This window comes from Mchenga conophoros, linkage group LG5 (genome assembly GCF_057382185.1).
Source record: "Mchenga conophoros isolate Kocher_MC1m ecotype Shallow Benthic linkage group LG5, M_conophoros_male_GT1.1, whole genome shotgun sequence".
NCBI lineage: Eukaryota > Metazoa > Chordata > Actinopteri > Cichliformes > Cichlidae > Mchenga > Mchenga conophoros.
In genome coordinates, this window is record NC_140530.1 from 40484210 (window position 1) to 40508925 (window position 24716).

The 24716-nt window shown below is 46.9% G+C and overlaps 1 protein-coding gene across 1 annotated transcript; it reads left to right on the forward strand.

The window, feature by feature from the left end:
* The first annotated feature begins 669 nt into the window (after positions 1-669).
* LOC146575155 (haloacid dehalogenase-like hydrolase domain-containing 5) lies at positions 670-20240 on the forward strand. Its single transcript, XM_085275364.1, has 10 exons — positions 670-828; positions 1036-1227; positions 1383-1574; positions 2769-2881; positions 4572-4665; positions 4895-4928; positions 5005-5179; positions 5259-5435; positions 6973-7138; positions 19658-20240. The coding sequence occupies exons 2-10, from the start codon at positions 1174-1176 to the stop codon at positions 19844-19846; spliced, it is 1194 nt and encodes a 397-aa protein (XP_085131490.1). The 5' UTR covers positions 670-828; positions 1036-1173; the 3' UTR covers positions 19847-20240.
* The last annotated feature ends 4476 nt before the right edge of the window (positions 20241-24716 follow it).

Here is a 24716-nt window from a genome sequence, read left to right on the forward strand (position 1 = left end):
GCTAAATTTGTTTTATTCTTTTGTTTTGTTTTGTTTTTACACGTTTTCATTTCCTTTCCAGCTGGATATCACAAAGGTTTTCCATCGCTATGGTAACGATGCTCTGCTTCTTCTTCTGTGTTGGCCCTCATATTCACACTACCTTTAACCTCAGCAGCAGCAGGGGTCAAAGGTTCATCAGCAGTACCTCGCTGTACTGTCAACACTGAGGTTACTGCAGTACTTCAGTCTGTGTCATCATGTGGCTTCAATCTGCCTGTTGATTGGTGGCAGCATTCTGCAGCATGTGGCTGATTAATGACCTGACGCTTCATGTGATGTCATGTGAGGAGGAAACGGCTGTGTGTGTGTGTGTGTGTGTGTGTGTGTGTCTCTCTGTTTGTTTGTGTGTGTGTGTGTGTGTGCATCTGTGTGTGTGTCTGTGTGTGTGTGCATCTGTGTGTGTGCGTCTGTTTGTATCTCTGTCTGTGTGTGTGTGTGTGTGTGTGTGTGTGTGTGCGTGTGTCTGTCTGTGTGTGTGTGTGCGTGTGTCTGTCTGTGTGTGTGTCTGTGTGTGTGTCTGTCTGTGTGTGTGTGTGTGTGTGTGTGTGTGTGTGTGTGTGTGCGTGTGTCTGTCTGTGTGTGTGCGTGTGTCTGTCTGTGTGTGTGTGTGTCTGTGTGTATCTCTGTCTGTGTGTGTGTGTGCGCGTGTGTGTGTGTGTGTGTGTGTGTGTGTGCGCGTCTGCTTCAGCGTCCTTATCTCCAGTGAACCAATCGTGACCCTGAACCTCAACTTGAAGCTGAACCTGAGGTGCTGTTGGATCCAGGTGACTCCTCCCACCTGTACAGGTACAGTTTACACTTCATTTATAGATCACATGTCTGAGACTTAAAGCTGAGTGTTTAGCTCAGGTAACAGGATCTATTTTTCAATTCCTGTTATCAGCTTAATATAGGAGCTAATCAACTAATGACCAAACATGACCAGGTTATCTCGAGGCCACGCCTTCTTCTCCTCCACAGGTAACCCATCCCTCATCTCTGTCTGTGTCACAGGAAAATACCGTACCGTCAGCTGAGCAGAAGCTTTTTTTGTGGTGACAACGCAAGTGTGCTGCATCAGGCTCCTCCCACTGGTGACATCGCAGCTGTGTGGATATAAAGAGCGATGAGCGGCAGAGGGACCTGCGCGTCATGTGGTGTCGAGGTTTCCTGCAGCAGACGGTCAGACATGTTTCCAGCAGGCAGGTCAGTGTGTGTGTTATGACATCCTATGAACCCAGACTGATAACTATTGATAATCTATTGATCGTGTCTTACTGTTTGTCGGACAACAGCAGGCTTCTTCACATGATGGAGGAAAAGTGAATAACTTGTCTTTCTCTCTCGTACCTGTCCGTCAGGCGGGCGTCATCTTCGATGTGGATGGCGTCCTGGTGCGTGGGTCCGCCGTGATCCCAGCTGCTCGGCGAGCTTTCAGGAAGCTCCTGGACAGTAACAACAACTTCCTTTTTCCCACTGTCTTCGTCACCAATGCAGGAAGCTGCCAGAGACACCACAAAGCCCAGCAGCTGTCTCACCTGCTGGACGTCCAGGTAGGAGGCTGCAGAACTTCCGATCGATTATTTAAGCTTTTTTGGACTCTTACGTATAATTTAACACAGTCAGCCTGTTTCCTCACCTCTCAGTGAGCCTCCTCCCTACCTGTGTGTGTGTCTCAGGTGATTCTGGTAAAGTTAATCTGTGCTCACCGTGTTCTCGCTGTGGAAGCTGTGACACGGCTGCATAAACACACTGAGGGCTTCTCCGTGTTCACGGGACTCTGTTGGGCTTTAATGTCATTAATTTATAACTTTAAGAGGTCCCATGACTCTAAATTCAACTCAGGAGGTGATGAAGAGGAGAGGAGGAAGATAGCCCTAACATCACATGACTGTCACATGGTGCGAGGGGTTGGCTCTGGTTGGTAGAGCTGCTGATACAAGTACCGATACTTTTACTCTTTAAAGGCAGCTGATGCAGGAGAGCAGAATCATCTATCTGCTAATTCTGAACACTTTTTACTGACCATTAAATTACTGTGACTTTGACTTTACACAGTAATGAGTTAACACAATAAAACACACCTTTCAGCTCTTATTTTGAAGAGCTGGATGTAACTGTTCCTGTCTCTGAGCAGCTCAGCTGACCCGTGTCACGACTCATGTGTGTTATTCTTGTTGTGAATGTTATGAATTTAACACCTTTAACCTCCGTTACAAATGAGCCCGTGTGGCTCAACACTGTGTAACATGATGTCAGACAGTGACATTTATTCAAATTAGTTCATTGTTTTGCCATGAACATTTTTAAGGCTGTTAGTGTTCACGTGCTAACATTAATGCGATTAACATTCATGTGGATCGCAGAACGGACAGACTTTGGATAAACTGACAGAGACATTTCAGGGACTTCGAGTCATTCTGCGCTCCAGATGGGTTACTTGTGTTAAAAATTTTAATTGCATTATGTTAACATTGACAGCCCTAAAATGTTTTAATTCATTGTGTTGTTGCTCATATCTGTGCTGTGATTGGACGCCAGGATTCATCCTGAATCCTCCTGACTTGAATGTAGAATCATGGGACCACTTCAAGTCTACAGCGCATCCGAGGGTCCATTTTTAAAGCATGGCTCACACTAAAGAACATCAGCGCGTCACTTTGTCTCGTGGAGGCGCCGTCAGTGGCTGGGTCCATCTTTTATCTACAGCTGTTCTTCGGACCACTCATGTCTCTCTCTGTCTGTAGATCACGCCGGAGCAGGTGGTCCTTTCCCACAGTCCTTTGCAGATGATGAAGAGTTTCCACGATAAATGCGTCCTTGTGTCTGGACAGGGGCCGGTGACACACATCGCCAACACGTATCCTCCTCAAAGTTCATCAGGGTCAGAAAACTGCAGACAGGACCTCATCCTGGTGCTCACAGAAAGATCACGAGGAGTTCCAGGAAGCAGGTTTAGCTGCAGCTCTGATTGCGCTAACCCTGAGATGAAGGAAACTTTTCTGTCCCAGAAATACTGTTAACCTCTACTCTGAGTCAGTTACCATGGTAACAGACTCCAAACTAACCTGCTGGCTGCCATGGTTTCTCTCTGACTCCTCCCCTCTGCTGCACCTGAACCAGCCAACTGACTCATTTCCTCATTCAAGTCAATTCTGTCCAAGCTCAGAGCAAACAATTAATCTGCAGATGTTTTTACAAAAACTATGATAATCAATCACACTGATGGATAAATGGATCTTATTTGAGTGAAGTTCAGGCTGAGATGACTTTAAAACTAAAGCTGAACTAAATGTGTTTAAAGTCACTGCAGACAGTCTGACTGTAATCGTGAAATGTAACCACTGAAAATCACCTGAGTCGGCCTCGGCAGGTCGACCCAGAACCAGATCAGCCAGAACATGGGCTCCGTGACGGATCAGCAAACCGAGTCCACTTGCACAGCAGGACGGATCGAAACAGATTTTTGATCAGGGATTCAGATCGGATTCGTCCCAGATGTTTTTTTTAACTTTTTTTTAGCTTGAAGCTGATATTAGAGCGACATTATCAGCATTTTTATCCAGTTATGACAGAACTCAGGGAATTCTTTATTTTTACTGGAATTTTTGAAATAATGAAATGGTCGTTAACTGTAGCAAACAGTTTTTAATTAAAAACAGACTCGAGTGCAGATCCCTCTTGGACTTCAGATGAATAATTAGATTTAAAATCAGATCTAAAATTAGGATTCATGAGCACGGTGGCACGGTGGTTAGCACTGTTGCCGCACAGCAAGAAGGTCCTGAGTTCAATTCCACCATCAGCCCGGGGTCTTTCTGTGTGGAGTTTGCATGTTCTCCTCGTGTTTGCGTGGATTCTCCCCGGGTACTCCGGCTTCCTCCCACCGTCCACAGACATGCAGTTAGGTTAATTGATCAATCTCCACTATCTAAATTGCCCATAGGTGTGAATGTGAGTGCGAATGGTTGTCTGTCTCTGTGTGTTAGCCCTGCGACAGACTGGCGACCTGTCCAGGGTGTACCCCACCTCTCGCCCTATGACAACTGGGATTGGCTCCAGCGCCCCCACAACACTGAAAAGGATAAGCGAATGGATGGATTCAAGTTGTGATAGCTGACATTATTAAAAATTACATCATTTCTGTCTGCATTGATGAAATCGGTGGTGCAAAGTGATTAAACTGATAAATGTCTTTGCATTCTTCGGTTCCCTGGATTAAAATCAAAGCGCTTTCTTTCTCTACTTGCGCACATGCTTAACTCAGGCTCAACATGCTCAGAGTTGGCTGAACTAACTCTGATCAGCTGATCACCTCAGTTTGTTTTTAAACTCGGAGTTTGATGAACACAGTTCCTGGAATACCCCCCAGGTTAACCTTAATCCTGCTTGTTAATCTGATTTTAACAAATGTTTCCAAATATTTGTCTGGATGATGAGACACTGTGAGGTGTTTTTCACTCAGACAGATTTTTTTGATTGCGGGACTTTAATTGTCGGAACGTCTGAATGAAAAATCTGGGTGTTGCAATCCTGAATGGCTCTTCCAGTTTGGGTTTTCAGAGGGTGATGACCATGGAGCAGCTCTCAGAACACCACCCCCTGCTGGACATGGTGGACCACAGCAGGAATCCCACACTTCCTGTGAGTCCTGCAGACATTAAACTCAGAGCCATTTGTGCAAACAGTTTCTGATTGGTGAGAATGAGACTTCGTTCTACCTGGTAAATAGTGCTGATTTTTTTTTTTTTTTTTTTTAAAAGCAAAAATGGCAGTAATCAGTAAGTTAAATTGCACTCCACATGCTCATTAGTGTTTCTTCTTCCAGAGTTATGTTTGTTCATTCCATCATCACTTTGTTTGTTTGTTTCAGTCATCTCCACCACAGAGTCTCCCCCAGATACAAGGTAAGACAGCCAACACACAGGAAGTGGAATGGCTTTTCTTCATCAGCTCCTTTTCTGACTTTCGGTGTTTCCATAGCGATCATCCTGTTTGGGGAGCCAGTCAGATGGGAGACCAATTTGCAGCTGCTGATTGACGTGCTTCTGACCAATGGCAGGCCAGAGTGTGGGTATGACACCCAGCTTTCACCACAGCTGCCAGTCTTAGCCTGCAACACGGACTTGCTGTGGATGGCTGAGGCCCCATCACCACGGTAACAACCACAGACTTACCACAGGTGCTAAAGTGGAGGCGTCCTGCTGATGGCTCTGACTGCTGCTGTGTTGCTGTAGGTTTGGCCATGGGATGTTCTTACTGTGTCTGGAGTCAGTCTACAGGAAGCTGACGGGTCGGGAACTGGAGTACAAGGCACTGCTGGGAAAACCCAGTCTGGTAACCTACCAGTATGCTGAGCAGGTGTTGCGACAGCAGAACTGCAACCGCAGGCTGAACACCATCTATGCCGTGGGGTAACCAATATCATCCATATCGAAATCTGTAACAAATAACAACAACACTGTAACCCCATCTGTAACAACATCACCATCTGTAACAACATCACTATCTATAACAACATCACTATCTGTAACAACATCACCATCTGTAACAACATCACCATCTGTAACAACATCACCATCTGTAACAACATCACTATCTGTAACAACATCACTATCTGTAACAACATCACTATCTGTAACAACATCACCATCTGTAACAACATCACTATCTGTAACAACATCACCATCTGTAACAACATCACCATCTGTAACAACATCACCATCTGTAACAACATCACCATCTGTAACAACTCCATCTGTAACAACTCCATCTTTAACGACATTGGTAACGACTCCATCTGTAACAACTCCATCTTTAACGACATTGGTAACGACTCCATCTGTAACAACTCCATCTTTAACGACATTGGTAACAACTCCATCTGTAACAACTCCATCTTTAACGACATTGGTAACGACTCCATCTGTAACAACTCCATCTTTAACGACATTGGTAACGACTCCATCTGTAACAACATCACCATCTGTAACAACATCACCATCTGTAACAACATCACCATCTGTAACAACATCACCATCTGTAACAACATCTATAATGACATCTGTAACAAAATCACCATCTGTAACAACATCTATATCAACATCACCATCTGTAACAACTCCTATATCAACATCACCATCTGTAACAACTCCTATATCAACATCACCATCTGTAACAACTCCATCTAGAACAACTCCATCTGTAACGACATCTATATCAACACCATCTGTAACAACTCCATCTAGAACAACATCTATATCAACACCATCTAGAACAACATCTGTATCAACACCATCTAGAACAACATCTATATCAACACCATCTAGAACAACATCTGTATCAACACCATCTGTAACACCATCTGTAACAACTCCATCTTTAACGACACCGTCTCTAGCCACACATCTGTAACTCCATCTATAACAACACCGTCTGTGACATCATCAGTAAAACATCATCTATAACAACATCTGCTGATAGCTCCTCCTCTATTTGATTGTCCTGTTATTGTGGCAGTTTCACTTTTCCAACTGAGAAATAAAGCAGTTCCTAATTGGGAATTGGTCAGATAAATAAAAAATAAAGTATAATTTAATCATGGCTTTGTTTGTAGTTGTGCTGGAAATTTCGTTTGATGTGTCAATCACATATTTTAATCATGTCATATTAGTAATAGTAACATCACTTTCTCACTTTAGTATAGCAAGCTCTTTCCTGACACCAGTTGTATGCATGCATGTAGAATGTTATCACTCACATGGTGGTGCAATTTAATTTAAGATTTTCCACAACAAAGTTTTGAATGCTTTGGAGTTTAATTAATTAATTATAGATTTTACACTGCATCTTGCAGCCCACCAGCAATCACTTGATGGTGTGACCCAGCGTCACACTTTGGGAACCAGTATCTACTTTATTGGCTAATCCAACTGTCTTCTTGTTTCCTAGTGACAACCTAATGACGGACATCTATGGTGCTAACTTGTACAACCGTTACCTGGGTCAGCGGCATGCTGCTGTGACAACCACCACCAGGCTGGTTGCCCGGGGAATGGGAAGTGAGGTGATGGCAGAGGAGGAGCCAATGTCTGCAATTCAGTGCCACTCTATCCTGGTACGTACATCACCTTTGAGGTTTACATCTTTCTTTTTTTGAATGGTGGATGGTCATTAAAAAATGAATTTAAATAATGAGGTTGGAGTGCAAAGGCTGTGATTCTAGCATCTACATGGATGTTAAAAACATCCACAGTAATTATTTTATCTGAGCTGAGCACTAAATCAAATAAAAAGTCTGAGAAATCAGACAGAAACTCTGTGTAAGGTCCAGATGGAGGATAGATGATAATCAATAAGACTGGTTTCTGAGTTTTACAGCTGCGGTGGACAAGGCTAAGCATCAGGCTTTCAAATGAATTAAAAGTCTAAAGTTACACACCGATTCGATATTGATTTTAGGGACCTCAGATTGGCGTAACCGGGTGTCATTACTGCCGACATGAATTACGATTTTACTGAATTTACGTTTACCCTTACCCAGCAGTTTTAAATTTCCTTCAATGTCGCCTGCTCTGGCCCCTGGAAGACAATTGACTATGGTTGCCGGTGTCTCTAGCTTCACATGTCTGAGAACAGAATCACCAATTACCAGAGTTTGACCCCCGGCGGGTGTGTCACCGAGTGGGGAAAAACGGTTAGACACATGAACAGGTTGGTGGTGTACCTGGGGCTTCTGTTTAGGACTATGCTTCCTCCTCACCGTGACCCAGCCGCCCTCTTTCCCCAGCTGCTTGGGACCTGCCGGGGAACAGCTAGCGGGGCCTACGCTATCTTCGGCTGCACCAGCTACAGGGGCCTGGCTAGCTACGGGTGAATGAAGGGTGCGAAGCCGAGTCTCCAATTTAGCAGAGGTGACAAAAGTACAGACATTCTGCTTCCGGTGGCTCGTAGCACCGCATGGCCGCATAGAGAGTGACCTCCGGCACCAACCGTGTGTTTTCCCCGGACTCGAGAGCTGTATTAGGGCTACATTGCCATTTTTCGATGCAAGAATGAGTGGGGATAAATCTAAAAAGGGAGGATACGGGCTACGAAACATTCTTGACTGTGAAATGGAGAAGGACGCCGCGGCTAGTGAGGCAAGCCTCTCATCGGGACAAGATGGCGACCGAGGTGAAGGTCTGGTTTGGCTTCGGGATGCTGTGAGTAGCGTACTGGTGGCTGAAATGGCTACATTGCGAACCAAATTGAAAAGTGACTTCAAAGCATTCGGTACGGAATTTCGGGAGGATGTAAAGAAGCAAATGGCTGAACTCTCTAAGGAATTGAATCAAAGACTACACGAGATGGCGGATCAGGTAGAGGAGATGACTGGTCGGCTAAAGCACGTCGAGGACAACATGGCTGACTCGGAACGCTGGGACACTGTCAAAGGAGCTTGCAAAGAAAAGCGTCTGGACTTCTTTAAGTTGCTTGAAGACGTTTCACCTCTCATCCGAGAAGCTTCTTCAGTTCTAAGGTCAAATGGTGGAGAGTCCCAGATATAAACCTAGTGGGAGTTTCCCCCCACAGAGGGACAAAAGGACCCCCTGATGATCCTCTAATCGCCTGAGCCAAGGTGGGGAAACTGGGCGTGGGTCCCAATCAGCCAGAGTTTCGGGTGAGCTCATTGTGAAACCTGGCCCCACCTTATCATGTGATTTCCTGAGGTCAGATGGCCCAGGATGTGAGTGGGCGTTAAGGCGTCTGGGAAGGATCTCAAAACTGGATTATAGATGGCAGAGAGTTGGTGTCGTAAACCCCGCCTCTGTTCAAAGATGGTCGCTCACAGTGGACATAGAAGCTTCTTTCACTCCTCTTTCAAACCATCTGTCCTCTCTGTCCAAAATGTGAACATTGGCATCCTCGAAAGAGTGACCTTTATCCTTAAGATGCAGATGGATGCTGAGTCTTGTCCTGTGGAGGTGGCTCTTCTGTGTTGTGCCATGCGCTTGTGAAGTGGCTGTTTGGTCTCTCCAATGTAGAGGTCTGGGCATTCCTCGCTGCACTGTACAGCATACACCACATTGTTAAGTTTGTGTTTTAGCGTTTTGTCTTTCGGGTGAACCAGTTTCTGTCTGAGCGTGTTGCTGGGTCTGAAATGCACCGGGATGTCGTGCTTGGAGAAAACTCTCCTGAGTTTCTCTGATACACCGGCTACATAGGGGATGACAATGTTGTTGCGTCTGTCCTTCTTATCCTCCCTCGCTGGTGTCTGGTCTTCTTTTCTGTGCCTCTTTGCTGACTTTAAGAACGCCCATTTAGGATAGCCGCACGTTTTGAGTGCTTCCTTTACATGTGTGTGTTCCTTCTTTTTTCCTTCAGGCTTAGAGGGAACATGTTCTGCCCCGTGGTGTAGGGTCCTAATTACTCCAAGTTTGTGTTCCAGAGGGTGATGGGAGTCAAAGAGGAGGTACTGGTCCGTGTGTGTGGGCTTCCCGTAAACTTCGATGTTGAGGTTGCCGTTCTCTTCAATGTGCATGGCGCAGTCCAGGAAAGGCAAACAGTCGTCCTTTGTGTCTTCCCTGGTGAACTTGATGTTTTTATCCACAGCGTTGATGTGCGCAGTGAAGGATTCCACTTCTTGTGTCTTGATTTTGACCCAGGTGTCATCCACATATCTGTACCAGTGGCTGGGTACTCTTCCTTTGAAAGAGCCAAGAGCCTTCCTTTCCACTTCCTCCATGTAAAGGTTGCTACAATAGGTGACACGGGGGAGCCCATGGCACAGCCATGTTTTTGTCTGTAGAAGCCTTCGTTATATTTGAAGTATGTTGTGGTGAGGCAGAGGTCTAACAGTGTGCAGATCTGATCGGGTGTGAAGTTGGTCCTGTCTTCCAACGAGCTGTCTTCTTGTAGTCGTTTTCTGACAGTCTCCACGGCCTCCTTGGTGGGTATGCAAGTGAAGAGAGAGACTACATCAAAGGACACCATGGTTTCATCTGGATCCAGGGTAAGTTTCTGGACCTTGTCGGTGAAGTCGGTGGAGTTCTTGATGTGGTGTGGGGTGTTCCCCACGAGAGGAGCAAGGATGGTAGCAAGGTGTTTAGCAATGTTGTAAGTGGCTGAGTTTATGCTACTGACTATGGGTCTGAGTGGGACAGCTTCCTTGTGGATTTTAGGAAGTCCGTAAATGCAGGGTATGGCATCCCCTGGGTAAAGGCGGTGATATGCAAGGCGGTCAGTGATTTTGTCCTTTTCAAGGTCCTGAATGCAAGCTATAACTTTCTTTTTGTAGCTGCTCTGTGGGGGGAAACTCCCACTAGGTTTATATCTGGGACTCTCCACCATTTGACCTTAGAACTGAAGAAGCTTCTCGGATGAGAGGTGAAACGTCTTCAAGCAACTTAAAGAAGTCCAGACGCTTTTCTTTGCAAGCTCCTTTGACTACGATGACCTGGATGACTGAGAACCTTCACAGACAACGCTGGGACATTGGTGTTAGGGATACACTTGTGCAGCTGTTGGAAAATCAACAGGCGCTTCAGGAAAAGGTGTCCGATATGGAGGGCCGCGCTAGGCGCAAAAACATCCGGATCTACGGCGTACCGGAAAACTCGGAGGGCTCGTCGGTGACTACCTTTGTTGAAAATCTGATCAAAGAACACCTAGGCGAAGATTTCGGCCCGGACCGTGCTCTCGGCATTGAGCGCGCACACCGCGCGTTGGGACCAAAACCACCCCCGAACGCCCCACCACACTCAATAATAGTGCGCTTCCTCCAGTTCTCCGTTAAAGAAGAGATTCTCCGCACGGCATGGAACAAAGGGGTACATATCCAAAACAAACGGGTGTATTTCGATCATGACTACTCCCTGGAAGTGCAGAAAAGGAGACGGGAATATATCCCAGTTAAGAAGGCTTTGAAGGACAACGGGATCCGTTTCCAGACACCACTAAGTAAGATGAGAGTGTTTTATGCGTCAGGCAATGTCCTATATAATACCGCGAGCCAAGCTGCCGAGGATTTAAGAAAGCGGGGAATAGCCGTGGGTAAGATCACTTTGGGGAACCAAACCAACAGGATGACAGAGGACACTTCCTACTTCCTTGGGAAACGCAGACAGCACACTGCGGGGGCGGCTTCCAGCAGCACGTGTGGGAAAAACTCCAAGCATTCCGGAGGGAGCAAGAAAAAGTGCCAGCAGACGAGTGAACAGCTGATGGCGGGACAACGGTGAGATAGCTGGCGGTAGAGTTTTGATAATCTAACCGCAGGAACACTGACTTTCGTATCCTTCAGAATTCATATTTCTTTAGGTTGGTGCCTACGGACATGGTTAGAGAACCACCACGTTATGTCTAGTAGCGATAAGAGACTGTTTTTGCTTATTCTTTGCCCTTTTTTGGCTTTTTTGTCGGTCACTCCCCTCTTGTCGGATGAGGAGCCCCACCTTGTGGCCAGTCCCCTCAATGTCAAAGGACACTCTTATATCCTTTGTATTGGAAGCTCTTGTTAATGTTTGGTGTGTTTGCTGTTCAGTGAGTTCTGGTTGTGATGTTCTGAGGTCTGGGTTGATTATGTTGTATTCCACATCTCCACTTGATGGCTTATAATTTCTATAAAATGCTGTCACTAAATGTAAATGGCCTGAATAGCCCTATTAAAAGAAGCAAATTAATTTGCCAAATTGAAAAAGGAGACCGTAGATTTGGCATATTGGCAAGAAACTCATCTAGATAATGCAGAACATGAGAAATTAAAAAAGATGGGTTTCAGACATACATTCTATTCATCGTATAGGGCCGGGAAAAAACGAGGAGTAGCTATCCTTATCTCAAATAAAATAAAATTTGAACATATATCTACTATAAGTGATAAGGAAGGTCGGTTTGTTTTAGTAAAAGGTAGAATAGAGAATAAGGCGGTCACACTATTAAATGTCTATGCACCCCCAGGAAGCAACGCAAGCTTCTTTAAGAAGATATTTGATTTGATCTCTAAGGAAACGGTGGGAACTCTTATTTGTGCAGGAGATTTTAATTTACTGTTAAATCCCAGATTAGACTCAAATAATAGGGACAGGAAAAGCACGTCTGGAGGGAAACGGGTTAAAGGAATGTTAACGGAATTAGGACTTATTGATGTGTGGCGATCTATCCATGGGTCAGCGTCAGGATTCACTTTTTACTCTGCTCGACACTCAGTGTATTCGAGGATAGATTACTGTTTTATGTTTAATAGGGATTTACACAGGATAAAAGATTGCAGAATAGGTCCAAGAGATGTCTCTGACCACAGTGGACTTTATATAACGTTACATTTGGACGGGACACGGAAGACAACTTTGTGGAGACTAAATACCGGTATGTTAAATGACCCCGCTTTTGTGAAACAAATGACAGCCGATCTTAACTTGTACCTGCAGGACAATAATGGAGAGACAAATCACAGTATTGTATGGGATGCAGCCAAAGCTGTCCTCAGAGGAAAAATAATTGCGTGGTCGACCATGATTAAAAAGAAAAAGTCACAAGAATTGTTACAACTGCAGAATAGATTAATGGCCTTGGAACAGTCAGGTCTAAAGGATAAAAATACTACAGTAACCCACCAGATCAGACCGATTAAGCAGGAGATAGATAAGATATTGAGCGAAGAAGTAGAGAAAAACATAAGATTTATGAAACAGAGGTATTATGAGGCGGGGCCTAAGGCGGCGAAGCAGTTGGCGTGGCGGATTAGAAAACAGCAAGCTGAAAATAATATTTATAAGATTAGAGACCCGGTTGGTAACAATGTTGTAACTGACCTGGATAAAATTCAAAAAGCATTTGAAATGTATTACAAATCCTTATATAGTCAATCTACTCAGGGTGATGTAAATAAGATGACTGACTTTTTGAATTCCTTAGACCTGCCTACGATTGGTCGAGAGGCAAATAATAAGTTAACGTCCTTAATATCTCGGGAAGAAATAATTAAAGCTATTTCTTTTAAAGCCTTAAATCCAATAAATCACCAGGTACCGATGGGCTCCCTGACGAATGGTACAAAACCATGAGGGAAAGCCTTCTTCCCCTGTTGGAAACTAGTTTTAATTATATTTTGAAAGGAGGTCTGGTACCTCCTTCTTGGAAGGAGGCCTTCATATCTGTTTTGCCAAAGGGGGGGACAGGATAGACTAAACTGCAAATCTTATAGGCCGATAAGTGTCCTGAACTCAGATTATAAACTATACACAACTATTTTGGTGCGAAGAATGGATGCTGTAATGCCTTCTTTGATTGATGAAGACCAAACGGGTTTCTTGAAAAATAGACAAATAGACAAACCCACGATAATATTAGCCGAGCTTTACACATCATCGAACACATTAATAATAAGAAAACAAGCTCAGTTATTCTTAGCTTAGATGCTGAAAAAGCATATGATTCAGTGAATTGGGACTTCCTCTTCCTAGTGATGAAAAGATTTGGTTTCTGTAGCGAGTTTATAAGATGTTTCCAAGCTCTTTATTCTCTCCCTACTGCCAGAATAAAAATTAACGGTAGCCTCTCCGATACTATTTTTCTAGAACGAGGATGTAGACAGGGGTGTCCAGCAAGCCCCTTCCTCTTCAACTTGTTTATCGAACCTCTAGCCCAGGCTATACGTCAGGAAACATCGTTGAAAGGGATTGTAATAGGAGGGGACGAGTACAAGGTGTGTTTATACGCAGACGATGTCTTGGTGACAATCACGGATCCCAGCTCAGGTATACCAGTGTTAATGGGGATGTTGGAAACATATGGCCTGTATTCAGGGTATGTCCTTAATGTCAAAAAAACTCAAGTTCTGACATTTAATTTTTCTCCGGACCAGACACTACTGGCAAAATTCAAGTTTAATTGGGAGGCAACTGCTATCAAATATTTGGGAGTGTTTCTGCCTAGAGATCTGACACAACTGTATGATATTAATTACAGTCATATTAATAGAGAAATATATAGCGATCTCAACATTTGGGCCTTGCTCCCTCTCGACCTTGGCAACAGGATACAGATAATTAAAATGAATATTCTCCCCAAACTACTCTTTTTCTTGCTTTACCTATTCAAATTCCAGAGAAGCAATTCAGAGAATGGAATAAACAGATTTCGAGATTCATTTGGCTTAACAAAAGACCAAGGGTGAAGTTCTCTACTTTTCAGTTGCCGAAAGAAAAAGGGGGCTTGGCTCTACCTTCATTAAGGAATTACTACTTATCTGCTCAGCTGAGGTCCTTGGTGTGTTGGTGTAATCCATCTTTTTGTGCGAGGTGGAAGACTATTGAGATGTCTCTCTCGGACACGCCAATCCAGTCTAGACTTGGTCACGCAGCTTCTGATTTGGACGATACCTTGACGCCCAGCCACTGGGTCACTTTTACATTAAAAATATGGAGGGGAGTGGTCAAGCAGGCGCAACTCCAGGAAGAGATAAAACTTCTGAGGTGGCCAGCGTATGACCCTGATTTTTTTACCTGCTTCCCACGATAGTAGATTTAAACAATGGGTGTTGCATGGAATCACTGCTGGGTGTTTGGTTATTGTAAAATCTAAAATTATGGCTTTTGATACCCTATGCAAGACTTACGATCTCGAGAAACAAGACTTTTTTCGATACTTGCAACTCCGTGACTATATTGGCAAAAGACTGAAGAGCTGTGTCCGTGGAGACTTCTCGATTGTTAATATTTTCACTCCAACATGTAGCGGGACTTCTGCTGGAAGAACATTATACGCTATTTCATAACGCCTAAACAGAAGTCTAAATTCAGTGCTACACCTGCGTTTTGCTGGAGGAATTGTGGGGAAGACATGGCTGATTACGGTCATGTATTCTGGTCCTGCCCACTCATACAACCCTTCTGGACGGAAGTTGTAAAGATAATTTCAGAGGTGTTGGGATTCCACGTGTCTTGTACATTTACCTCATTGTATCTGGGATATTTTACAGACGATTTAGCTGCAGATGATGTTTACCTTCTGAAAGTTCTCTTGGCTTCTGCGAGGAAGGCCATAACAAAACGCTGGCTCTGTAGAGACCCTCCCACTGTAACACTTTTTACCTCTATAGTGGAAGACGTCAAATTGATGGACTGTATGACTTTCACTCTGCGACTGCAGGGAGATTTGGGAAGGAGACGATGGAGAAAATGGCTGGACTTTACAGCTTGTGGCAGCGCCCTTTAATGCATAGAATTAGTAATGCAGACTTGCTGACATATGTATGTGTGGATGTGCAGATGTATGTACGGACGTATGTTATCTTCCCATGACCTCATACTGTTTCTGTTTTTTCTTTTTCTTTTTTCTTTTATCTTGTTGCATAAAAATGTTCCTAAACAAATAAAAATTGTCAAAAAAAAAGTACCGACATTCTTTATTTAACTAGAAGTACAGGCACTTTTGTTTAAAAAACAAAAAAAAAGTATTGAATCAACTTCTTTACTTAAGTAAAACTGAAAAGTACGGGCTCTGAAATGTACTCAAAGTAAGAAAATAAAAAGCGGTTCCTTGAACAACAATTCTACCACCTATTTGTATATAAACAGAGCTTTGTGCATTATCAATATGATTATTATTATTATTATTATAAAATAATAATTTTTTTTCCCCCGACGGAACAGTTTACCCTGCCTGGGATAGGGTTACCGGGGCCCCGCCCTGGAGCCAGGCCCGGGGAGGGTGCCCGAGGGCGAGCGTCTGGTGGCCAGGCCTTAGTCCATGGGGCCCGGCCGGGCACAGCCCGAAGAGGAGACATGGGCCCATCCTCCCCCAGGCCCACCACCCGCAGGAGGCGCCATAGGGGTCGGGTGCATTGTGTGCCGGGTGGCGGCCAGGAGCGGAGGCCCTGGCGCACTGACCCCCGGCTGCCAAGACTGGCAATAGGGACATGGAATGTCACCTCTCTGGTGGGGAAGGAGCCTGAGTTAGTGCGTGAGGTTGAGAGGTACCGGCTAGATATAGTCGGGCTCACCTCTACACATGGCTTGGGCTCTGGAACCAGTCTCCTGGAGAGGGGCTGGACTCTGTCTCAGTCTGGAGTTGCCCCTGGTGAGAGGCGGCGGGCTGGGGTGGGTATTCTAATATGCCCTCGGCTTGCTGCCGGTACGTTGGGGTTTTTCCCGGTGGATGAGAGGGTTTGTTCCCTGCGCCTTAGGGTCGGGGAACGGGTCCTGACTGTCATCTGCGCTTATGGGCCGAGTGGCAGTTCAGAGTACCCAGCCTTCTTAGAGTCCTAGGGGGTGGGGGTGCTGGAAGGTGCTCCACCTGGAGACTCTGTTGTCCTGCTGGGAGACTTCAATGCTCACGTGGGTAACGACAGCGAGATCTGGAGGGGCGTGATTGGGAGGAACGGCCTCCCTGATCTGAACCCGAGCGGTGCTTTGTTATTGGACTTCTGTGCTAATCACAGTTTGGCCATAACGAACACCCTGTTCTAACATAAGAGTGTCCATAAGTGCACGTGGCACCAGGACGCTCTAGGCCATAGGTCGATGATCGATTTTGTAATCGTATCACCAGACCTGCGACCATATGTTCTGGACACTCTGGTAAAGAGAGGGGCTGAGCTGTCAACTGATCACCACCTGGTGGTGAGTTGGATCAGGTGGCGGGGGAGGACGCTGGACAGACCTGGTGCACCTAAACGCGTAGTGAGGGTGTGCTGGGAACGTCTAGCAGAGACCCCAGTCCGCGCGATCTTCAACGCACACCTCCGGCAGAGCTTCAACAGCATTCCGAGGGAGACTGGGGACATTGAGTCCGAATGGACCATGTTCAGCGTCTCCATTGCCGAAGCTGCTGCATTGGGCTGTGGCCGCAAGGTGGTTGGTGCCTGCCGTGGTGGTAATCCCCGAACCAAATGGTGGACACCAGAGGTGAAGGGAGCCACCAGGCTGAAGAAGGAGTCCTATCGGGCTTGGTTAGCCTGTGGGACTCTGGAGGCAGCCGACAGGTATCGACAGGCCAAGCGGAATGCGGCTTGGGCAGTGGCTGAAGCAAAAACTCGGGTGTGGGAGGAGTTCGGAGAGGCCATGGAAAAAGACTTTCGGAAGAGATTCTGGCAAACCGTCAGGCGTCTCAGGAGGGGAAAGCGGTGCTCTACCTGCACTGTGTATAGTGCTGGCAGAGCGCTGCTGACTTCGACTGAGAAAATTGTCAGGCGGTGGAAGGAATACTTCGAGGACCTCCTTAATCCCACTGACACGTCTTCCGAGGAGGAAGCAGAGTCTGGGGATGAGGGGAATGACCTGCCAATTTCCGGGGGCGAGGTCACTGAGGCAGTTAAACAACTCCTTGGTGGCAGAGCCCCTGGTGTTGATGAGGTCCGCCCCGAGTTCCTGAAGGCTCTGGACGTTGTAGGGCTGTCCTGCTTGACACGCCTCTGCAATGTTGCGTGGAGATCAGGGGCAGTACCTGTGGACTGGCAGACCGGGGTGGTGGTCCCCATCTTTAAGAAGGGGGACCGGAGGGTGTGTTCCAACTACAGGGGGATCACACTCCTCAGTCTCCCTGGGAAAGTCTATGCCAGGGTGCTGGAAAGGAGAGTTCGTCCGCTAGTCGAACCTCGGATACAGGAGGAACAATGCAGTTTTCGTCCTGGTCGCGGAACACTGGACCAGCTCTTTATCCTCTCGAGGATACTTGAGGGTGCATGGGAGTTTGCCCAACCAGTCTACATGTGTTTTGTGGACTTGGAGAAGGCATTCGACCGTGTTCCTCGGGGTGTCCTGTGGGAGGTGTTGCGGGAGTATGGGGTGTCTGGCCCATTGCTACGGGCCATTCGATCCCTATACAACCGTTGCAAGAGCTTGGTTCGCATTGCCGGCAATAAGTCGGACTCGTTCCCGGTGGGTGATGGGCTCCGCCAGGGCTGCCCTTTGTCTCCGGTTCTGTTCATAATTTTTATGGACAGGATTTCTAGGCGCAGCCAAGTGGCGGAGGGCTTTCGCTTTGGTGGCCTCAGAATCTCATATCTGATTTTTGCAGATGATGTGGTTCTGTTGGCTTCATCGGGTGAGGGCCTCCAGCTCGCACTGGAACGGTTCGCAGCCGAGTGTGAAGCAGCAGGAATGAGGATCAGCACCTCCAAATCTGAGGCCATGGTTCTCAGCCGGAAAAGGGTGGAGTGCCCACTCCGGGTCGGGGATGAGTTCCTGCCCCAAGTGGAGGAGTTCAAGTATCTCGGGGTCTTGTTCGCGAGTGATGGGAGAAGGGAGCCGGAGATCGACAGACGGATTGGGGCTGCAGCTGCAGTAATGCGGATGCTGCACCGGTCCGTCATGGTGAAGAGGGAGCTGAGTGTAAAAGCGAAGCTCTCAATTTACCGGTCGATCTACGTCCCTACCCTCACCTATGGCCATGAGCTGTGGGTAGTGACCAAAAGAACGAGATCGCGGATACAAGCGGCAGAAATGAGCTTCCTCCGAAGGGTGGCTGGCCTCTCCCTTAGAGATAGGGTGAGAAGTTTGGCCATCCGGGAGGGGCTCAGAGTAGAGCCGCTGCTGCTCCACATCGAAAGGAGCCAGTTGAGGTGGTTCGGGCATCTGACAAGGATGCCCCCTGGGCGCCTCCTGGGTGAGGTGTTCCAGGCATGTCCCACCGGGAGGAGGCCCCGGGGCAGACCCAGGACACGCTGGAGAGATTATATCTCTCGGCTGGCCTGGGAACGCCTTGGTATTCCCCCGGATAAGATGGAGGAGGTGGCTGGGGAGAGGGAGGTCTGGGCCTCTTTGCTTAGGCTGCTGCTCCCGCGACCCGGCCTCGGATAAAGCGGATGAAGATGGATAATTATTTTTTTGGTTGCCTACATTTTAGAGGGTGACTTTACCTCCACATCTGGACAAAAAAATGAGTACAGTCATAGGTTAAAGTGGGAAGGATTACTATGAGCACATTTGCACTCACTCCAGCCTGCTTTAACTTCCAAGTATAAACACTATAAATTATATCATTGAACCTAAAGTAATGAAAACATGAGGTGCAAAATGTAGGAAATTGTCAAAAATTAAATACTCAGATACATACACTTGAAATTTCTACTTCAGCACAGTAACGATGTATAATTACCTGGTTACTTCCCACCTCCCCAATTCAGTAATCCTGGCCTCCAGAGCTTTAAACAGGCTACATTTATGACATGTATTGTTATTAGTAAAGGAGGCCAAGGAGTGATTAAATGTCTGACACAAGGAGCAGGAAAGTGCAGGATGAACAGGTGAAGAGGCCCTGCTGCTAGCGACTCGGCTGCAAGCTAAGCGTAGCTAAGCTAAGCTAAGTTAGTGAATCCCTAAAGACAGTGAGTGAATACTGTGACTGTAATTAGTGGGTGAATCAACACAGAGTGCTCTTTGGATAAAGCATGTGACGATCACACCATAAGATAAGTCATTATCTAAAACTAAACAGGCTAAACAAAAACATCTGTGAACTGTAACAGGAACAGGAAGTGATACTGTATTGCAGAGAGAGCCAACACCAAGTCAGTAAATCAGGGCTATTAAGCCTAATTTTGATTTTGAGCATCAGCGATTTAGTCCTTCAAAATAAAAGCACATCTGAGGACATCTGAGTTCAAAATAATAAGAGTGCAAAAATGCTTATCTTCCCATGTACCTGTCCTCAGGTGTGCACAGGTGTCTACAATCCCCGTTTCCCACTGCCTAGTGACCAGAATAGCAGCATCATGGAGACGGTGTTTCACGGTCACAGAGACCTGGTACCGGAGCCTGACCTGATGGAGCCGAGTTACATGGTGGAGGACGTGGAGGCTGCTGTGGACCTGCTGCTGCAGCAGGAGGGCTCTGACCTCTGACCTTCACAACGGGAAACCTGCACCTGGTTCTCATCAACATACTCCTCTGCCTTTAATCAGAGCTGGTGCTAAATTAGATTGCCTGGAGGGACACACTCTCTCCTACTCTGATTGGTTGTTTCGTTGGAAAAAGTCCTGATCATCAGTGTGTTGAATAAAGTTTAGAAATCTCTGAATTGTGTTTTTATTTGGATATTTTTTGGCAGATATCATCACGTATCCTGAGGGGAGAATGACAGAAAGAGAGCAGCTTTATCTACATTTGTATCCGAGTACAGACACAGACAGGCTTCTGCTCTCACTGGCAGCCTGTCACGGTCAGCCACCAAAAGCTGCGAGGAGCAGATCACAGACACATGCTTCATCCACAAACATTCCAGACATACATAAGTACTAATAACTTTCTACATTCATGGGTCAGAATAAAGCTTTTATAATAACGTGAGATGTCTATTAGTCTTTGAATCTGTAAATGTAGAGCTGTGGAGCTTAGAGACGTGTTTGTTTCATTTAAACTCAGTCTTATCGAGTTTGAATGTTGTTGATAATCTCTCTGTGCTCCGTAGGAAAGACAAGATGATCTTGTAAATATGAAGATTCGTGTTCTGCAGTTTGGTGTGAAGGCCAACAAACTGTGTGGTTCCACTGTAACCTTGGTTCTCTGAGTGACAGACAGTCTCTCCACTCCGTTACATATTGCACCTGTACAGATAGCTTTTGTGCCTTTTGGCAGCAAAGCAGGGTTGGAGCTCACTAAGCACACATATGCACTACCAAGTGGACATCAATCGCTGGTTTCACTTCTGCACAGAGGTTTTATATGCAAGCTGTGGGGCATGGCCGGGCTACCCATAGCGTGTTAAAGAAGTATCCACACGTGTGTGTCAATACTGCAAATTTTGTTATTGGTCGGATACCAAGTAAATACAGGACCAGTGTTACCTATAGAAACGCTTTTAATCCTTCAGGAAGCCTGTCGGAGAGAACAGTGTGTCCTGATTTATAAGATAATTCATCATCAATCATTTTAAACATCATTAAATCACTGTAACTTGTACTTTCCACAAAAACAACATAACACAATAAAACACAGCTTTCAGCTTTTATTTAGGAGAGCTGAATGTAAACATGCCTGTCTCTAATGTGGCTGTAAATAAAACAGGCACCACAGAAAGGTTCAGACATGTTTCACAGCATGTTTGACAGATATTTGTTCTTTAAAAAAAGATTTCACACAGTTCAGAGGGCGCTGATTAACAATAACGTGAAATTACAATCTGATATTGTAGCAGAAAGACTGAAGTCGTGTTTGGATACCATTAGAGATGACCGTCAGTCTTTATGCAAGGAACACATGTAAGTACCAAAGTCAGGTTGATTCTGGATGTGACGGATCAGAACTGAAAACAGGTTTATGTTCTTTATTGATATATTTGAAGCCTTTGATTCTGTAAACCACAAATTCTTAATCGATGTTTTGGACTACATTTTGGTCAGTACTTCAAAAAAGCATTAAAACATTTTATAATAATGGTAATATTTGGGTTAAACTTTGGTGGAAACCACTCGGAGAGTTCCCATTTCTCAGGCGTTAAACACGGAGGTCCTGCTGAACGTACGGTTACGGTGTAACCTTGGTTCTCTTAACCCTCTGGGGTCCAGGGTCAGGCACGTGCAGGGGGGGGGGGGGGGGGGGGTGGAAGGGGCTTGAGCACCCGCCCCTTTAAACGTCTCTGCACGGCCCTGTCCAGGGTATACAGTGGGGCAAAAAAGTATTTAGTCAGCCACCGATTGTGCAAGTTCCCCCACTTAAAATGATGACAGAGGTCAGTAATTTGCACCAGAGGTACACTTCAACTGTGAGAGACAGAATGTGAAAAAAAAATCCATGAATCCACATGGTAGGATTTGTAAATAATTTATTCGTAAATCAGGGTGGAAAATAAGTATTTGGTCACCTCAAACATGGAAAATCTCTGGCTCTCACAGACCTGTAACGTCTTCTGTAAGAAGCTTTTCTGTCCCCCACTCGTTACCTGTATGAATGGCACCTGTTTGAACTCATCATCTGTATAAAGACACCTGTCCACAGCCTCAAACAGTCAGACTCCAAACTCCGCCATGGCCAAGACCAAAGAGCTTTCGAAGGACACCAGGAAAAGTATTGTAGACCTGCACCAGACTGGGAAGAGTGAATCTACAATAGGCAAGCAGCTTGGTGTGAAAAAATCAACTGTGGGAGCAATCATCAGAAAATGGAAGACATACAAGACCACTGATAATCTCCCTCGATCTGGGGCTCCACGCAAGATCTCATCCCGTGGGGTCAAAATGATCATGAGAACGGTGAGCAAAGATCCCAGAACCACACGGGGGGACCTGGTGAATGACCTGCAGAGAGCTGGGACCAAAGTAACAAAGGTCACCATCAGTAACACACTACAACGGCAGGGAATCAAATCCCGCAGTGCCAGACGTGTTCCGCTGCTGAAGCCAGTGCATGTCCAGGCCCGTCTGAAGTTTGCCAGAGAGCACATGGATGATACAGCAGAGGATTGGGAGAATGTCATGTGGTCAGATGAAACCAAAGTAGAACTTTTTGGTATAAACTCAACTCGTCGTGTTTGGAGGAAGAAGAATACTGAGTTGCATCCCAAGAACACCATACCTACTGTGAAGCATGGGGGTGGAAACATCATGCTATGGGGCTGTTTTTCTGCCAAGGGGACAGGACGACTGATCCGTGTTAAGGACAGAATGAATGGGGCCATGTATCGTGAGATTTTGAGCCAAAACCTCCTTCCATCAGTGAGAACTTTGAAGATGAAATGAGGCTGGGTCTTCCAACATGACAATGATCCAAAACACACCGCCCGGGCAACAAAGGAGTGGCTCCGTAAGAGGCATTTGAAAGTCCTGGAGTGGCCTAGCCAGTCTCCAGACCTCTACCCCATAGAAAATCTGTGGCGGGAGTTGAAAGTCCGTGTTGCTCGGCGACAGCCCCAAAACATCACTGCTCTCGAGAAGATCTGCATGGAGGAATGGGCCAAAATACCAGCTACTGTGTGTGCAAACCTGGTAAAGACCTATAGTAAACGTTTGACCTCTGTTATTGCCAACAAAGGTTATGTTACAAAGTATTGAGTTGTATTTTTGTTATTGACCAAATACTTATTTTCCACCCTGATTTACGAATAAATTCTTTACAAATCCTACCATGTGGATTCATGGATTTTTTTTTTTCACATTCTGTCTCTCACAGTTGAAGTGTACCTCTGGTGCAAATTACTGACCTCTGTCATCATTTTAGGTGGGGGAACTTGCACAATCGGTGGCTGACTAAATACTTTTTTGCCCCACTGTATGTGGAGTCGGAGCCGCCGGCTGGGGAAGCCAAGTAGGCAGTGAGACAGTGCCAGGGAGAGAGACCCTTTTGCAGCAGCTCGGCCACTCAGTGGATGGCCGAGGTAGGACGAGACCCAGGGCCTGTCCCAGGAGCTGAGCAGCCGACCTGCACCATCCACGACAGGGGAGGGGCTGGTGGCTCAGGCCACTGAGGGCCCAAGTGAGGAGTGACCCAAGAATTGTCACCAGGGCATAGCAGCCACTCTGCGCCGTCAGGCGGCCAGCAAGAGTAGGCCTGATGAGACACTGGCAGACAGTCGGGAAGTTTCAGCTCACTGCGCGGGCACTTGCAAGCCATGTGACCCGTGACACAGGGGCAACGCACTAGACAGAGAGCCAGCGCTGCATGCTGGAGAACACTCACTCCCTGGCTGACCTATCAGACACACCGAGGTCGGACTGGCGTGTGAGCCAGCGAACCGCGGGCTATACGCCAGGGGAACACAGGCCACAGCAGCAGTACAGCTGCAAAGACGAAGGGCCAAGGCAGGGATGCGACCTGAAGGGTCCATCCACACAGCCACGGAGCCACCCAGCCGTCCACAGACGGTCTAGCCCGTCAGACGCAGCGAGGTCCGACTGGCGTATAAAACCGACGAAGTGCGGGCAATATGCCAGGGGAAGCAGCAGTGCTGGCCACTAGGCCCAACTCAAAGGATGTCAGGAGAGAGGAGGGCGGTTGGAGGACAGCTGAGCCTAGACTCCGAGTCCTCCCCGCCTTCACTGGCCCAGGCCTCACAGAGGCGGGGCCATGTGAGGGAACGCTGCAGCCATCATCCCCTCCCCATTTTAGCCTGAGAGACACAGGATGGTGGAGGGCTCACCATGTCCCCACCCCGCCTGCAGCTGTCGTGTCAAGCTCCATCCCTATAGAGGGAGCGACAAAATGGCCGCCAGCAGGGCAGCAGTTATCCTCATGCCCCCGTTAGGGCATGCCGCCCTCCCTCATCCGGATGGGCCAGGGGCGCGGCTTTCAGGGGAGGGGCCAAAGGCTACTACTCCCACCATGCATGGCAGCAACCAAGTGCGGGCAGGGGACCATAAATGCTGGGAGGCAGGACACTCAACTGCTTACAACCAGACCAATCAGGCAGCAGCGGCACCTTAGACAGGAGGCGCTGTGGCTGCGTGAGAGCATCAACCTTGAGGTCCGCTCTAGTAGACAGGACCTCAGGAGGGGCTAATTCCCACACTCGGCATGCTCCAATCAAGAGCTGAAGGGACACATCTCGCCCAACACTGGGCCTGGAGACCAACTGGGGGCAGCGCAGGGACAGGTGGGCAACACCGGAGGAGAGGATGGAAGCTTCTTCAACATCCGTCACCTGATGTCTACCTCCACCGGCCCAGGCCTCACATAGGCGGAGCCATGGGAGGCCTGCTGTGGGAGGGGAGGGAGCCCATGGCCTGCCTAACTGGTGTCACAGCAGCGGCAGCCATGTTCCCCATAGTAGCCTGCTCTCTC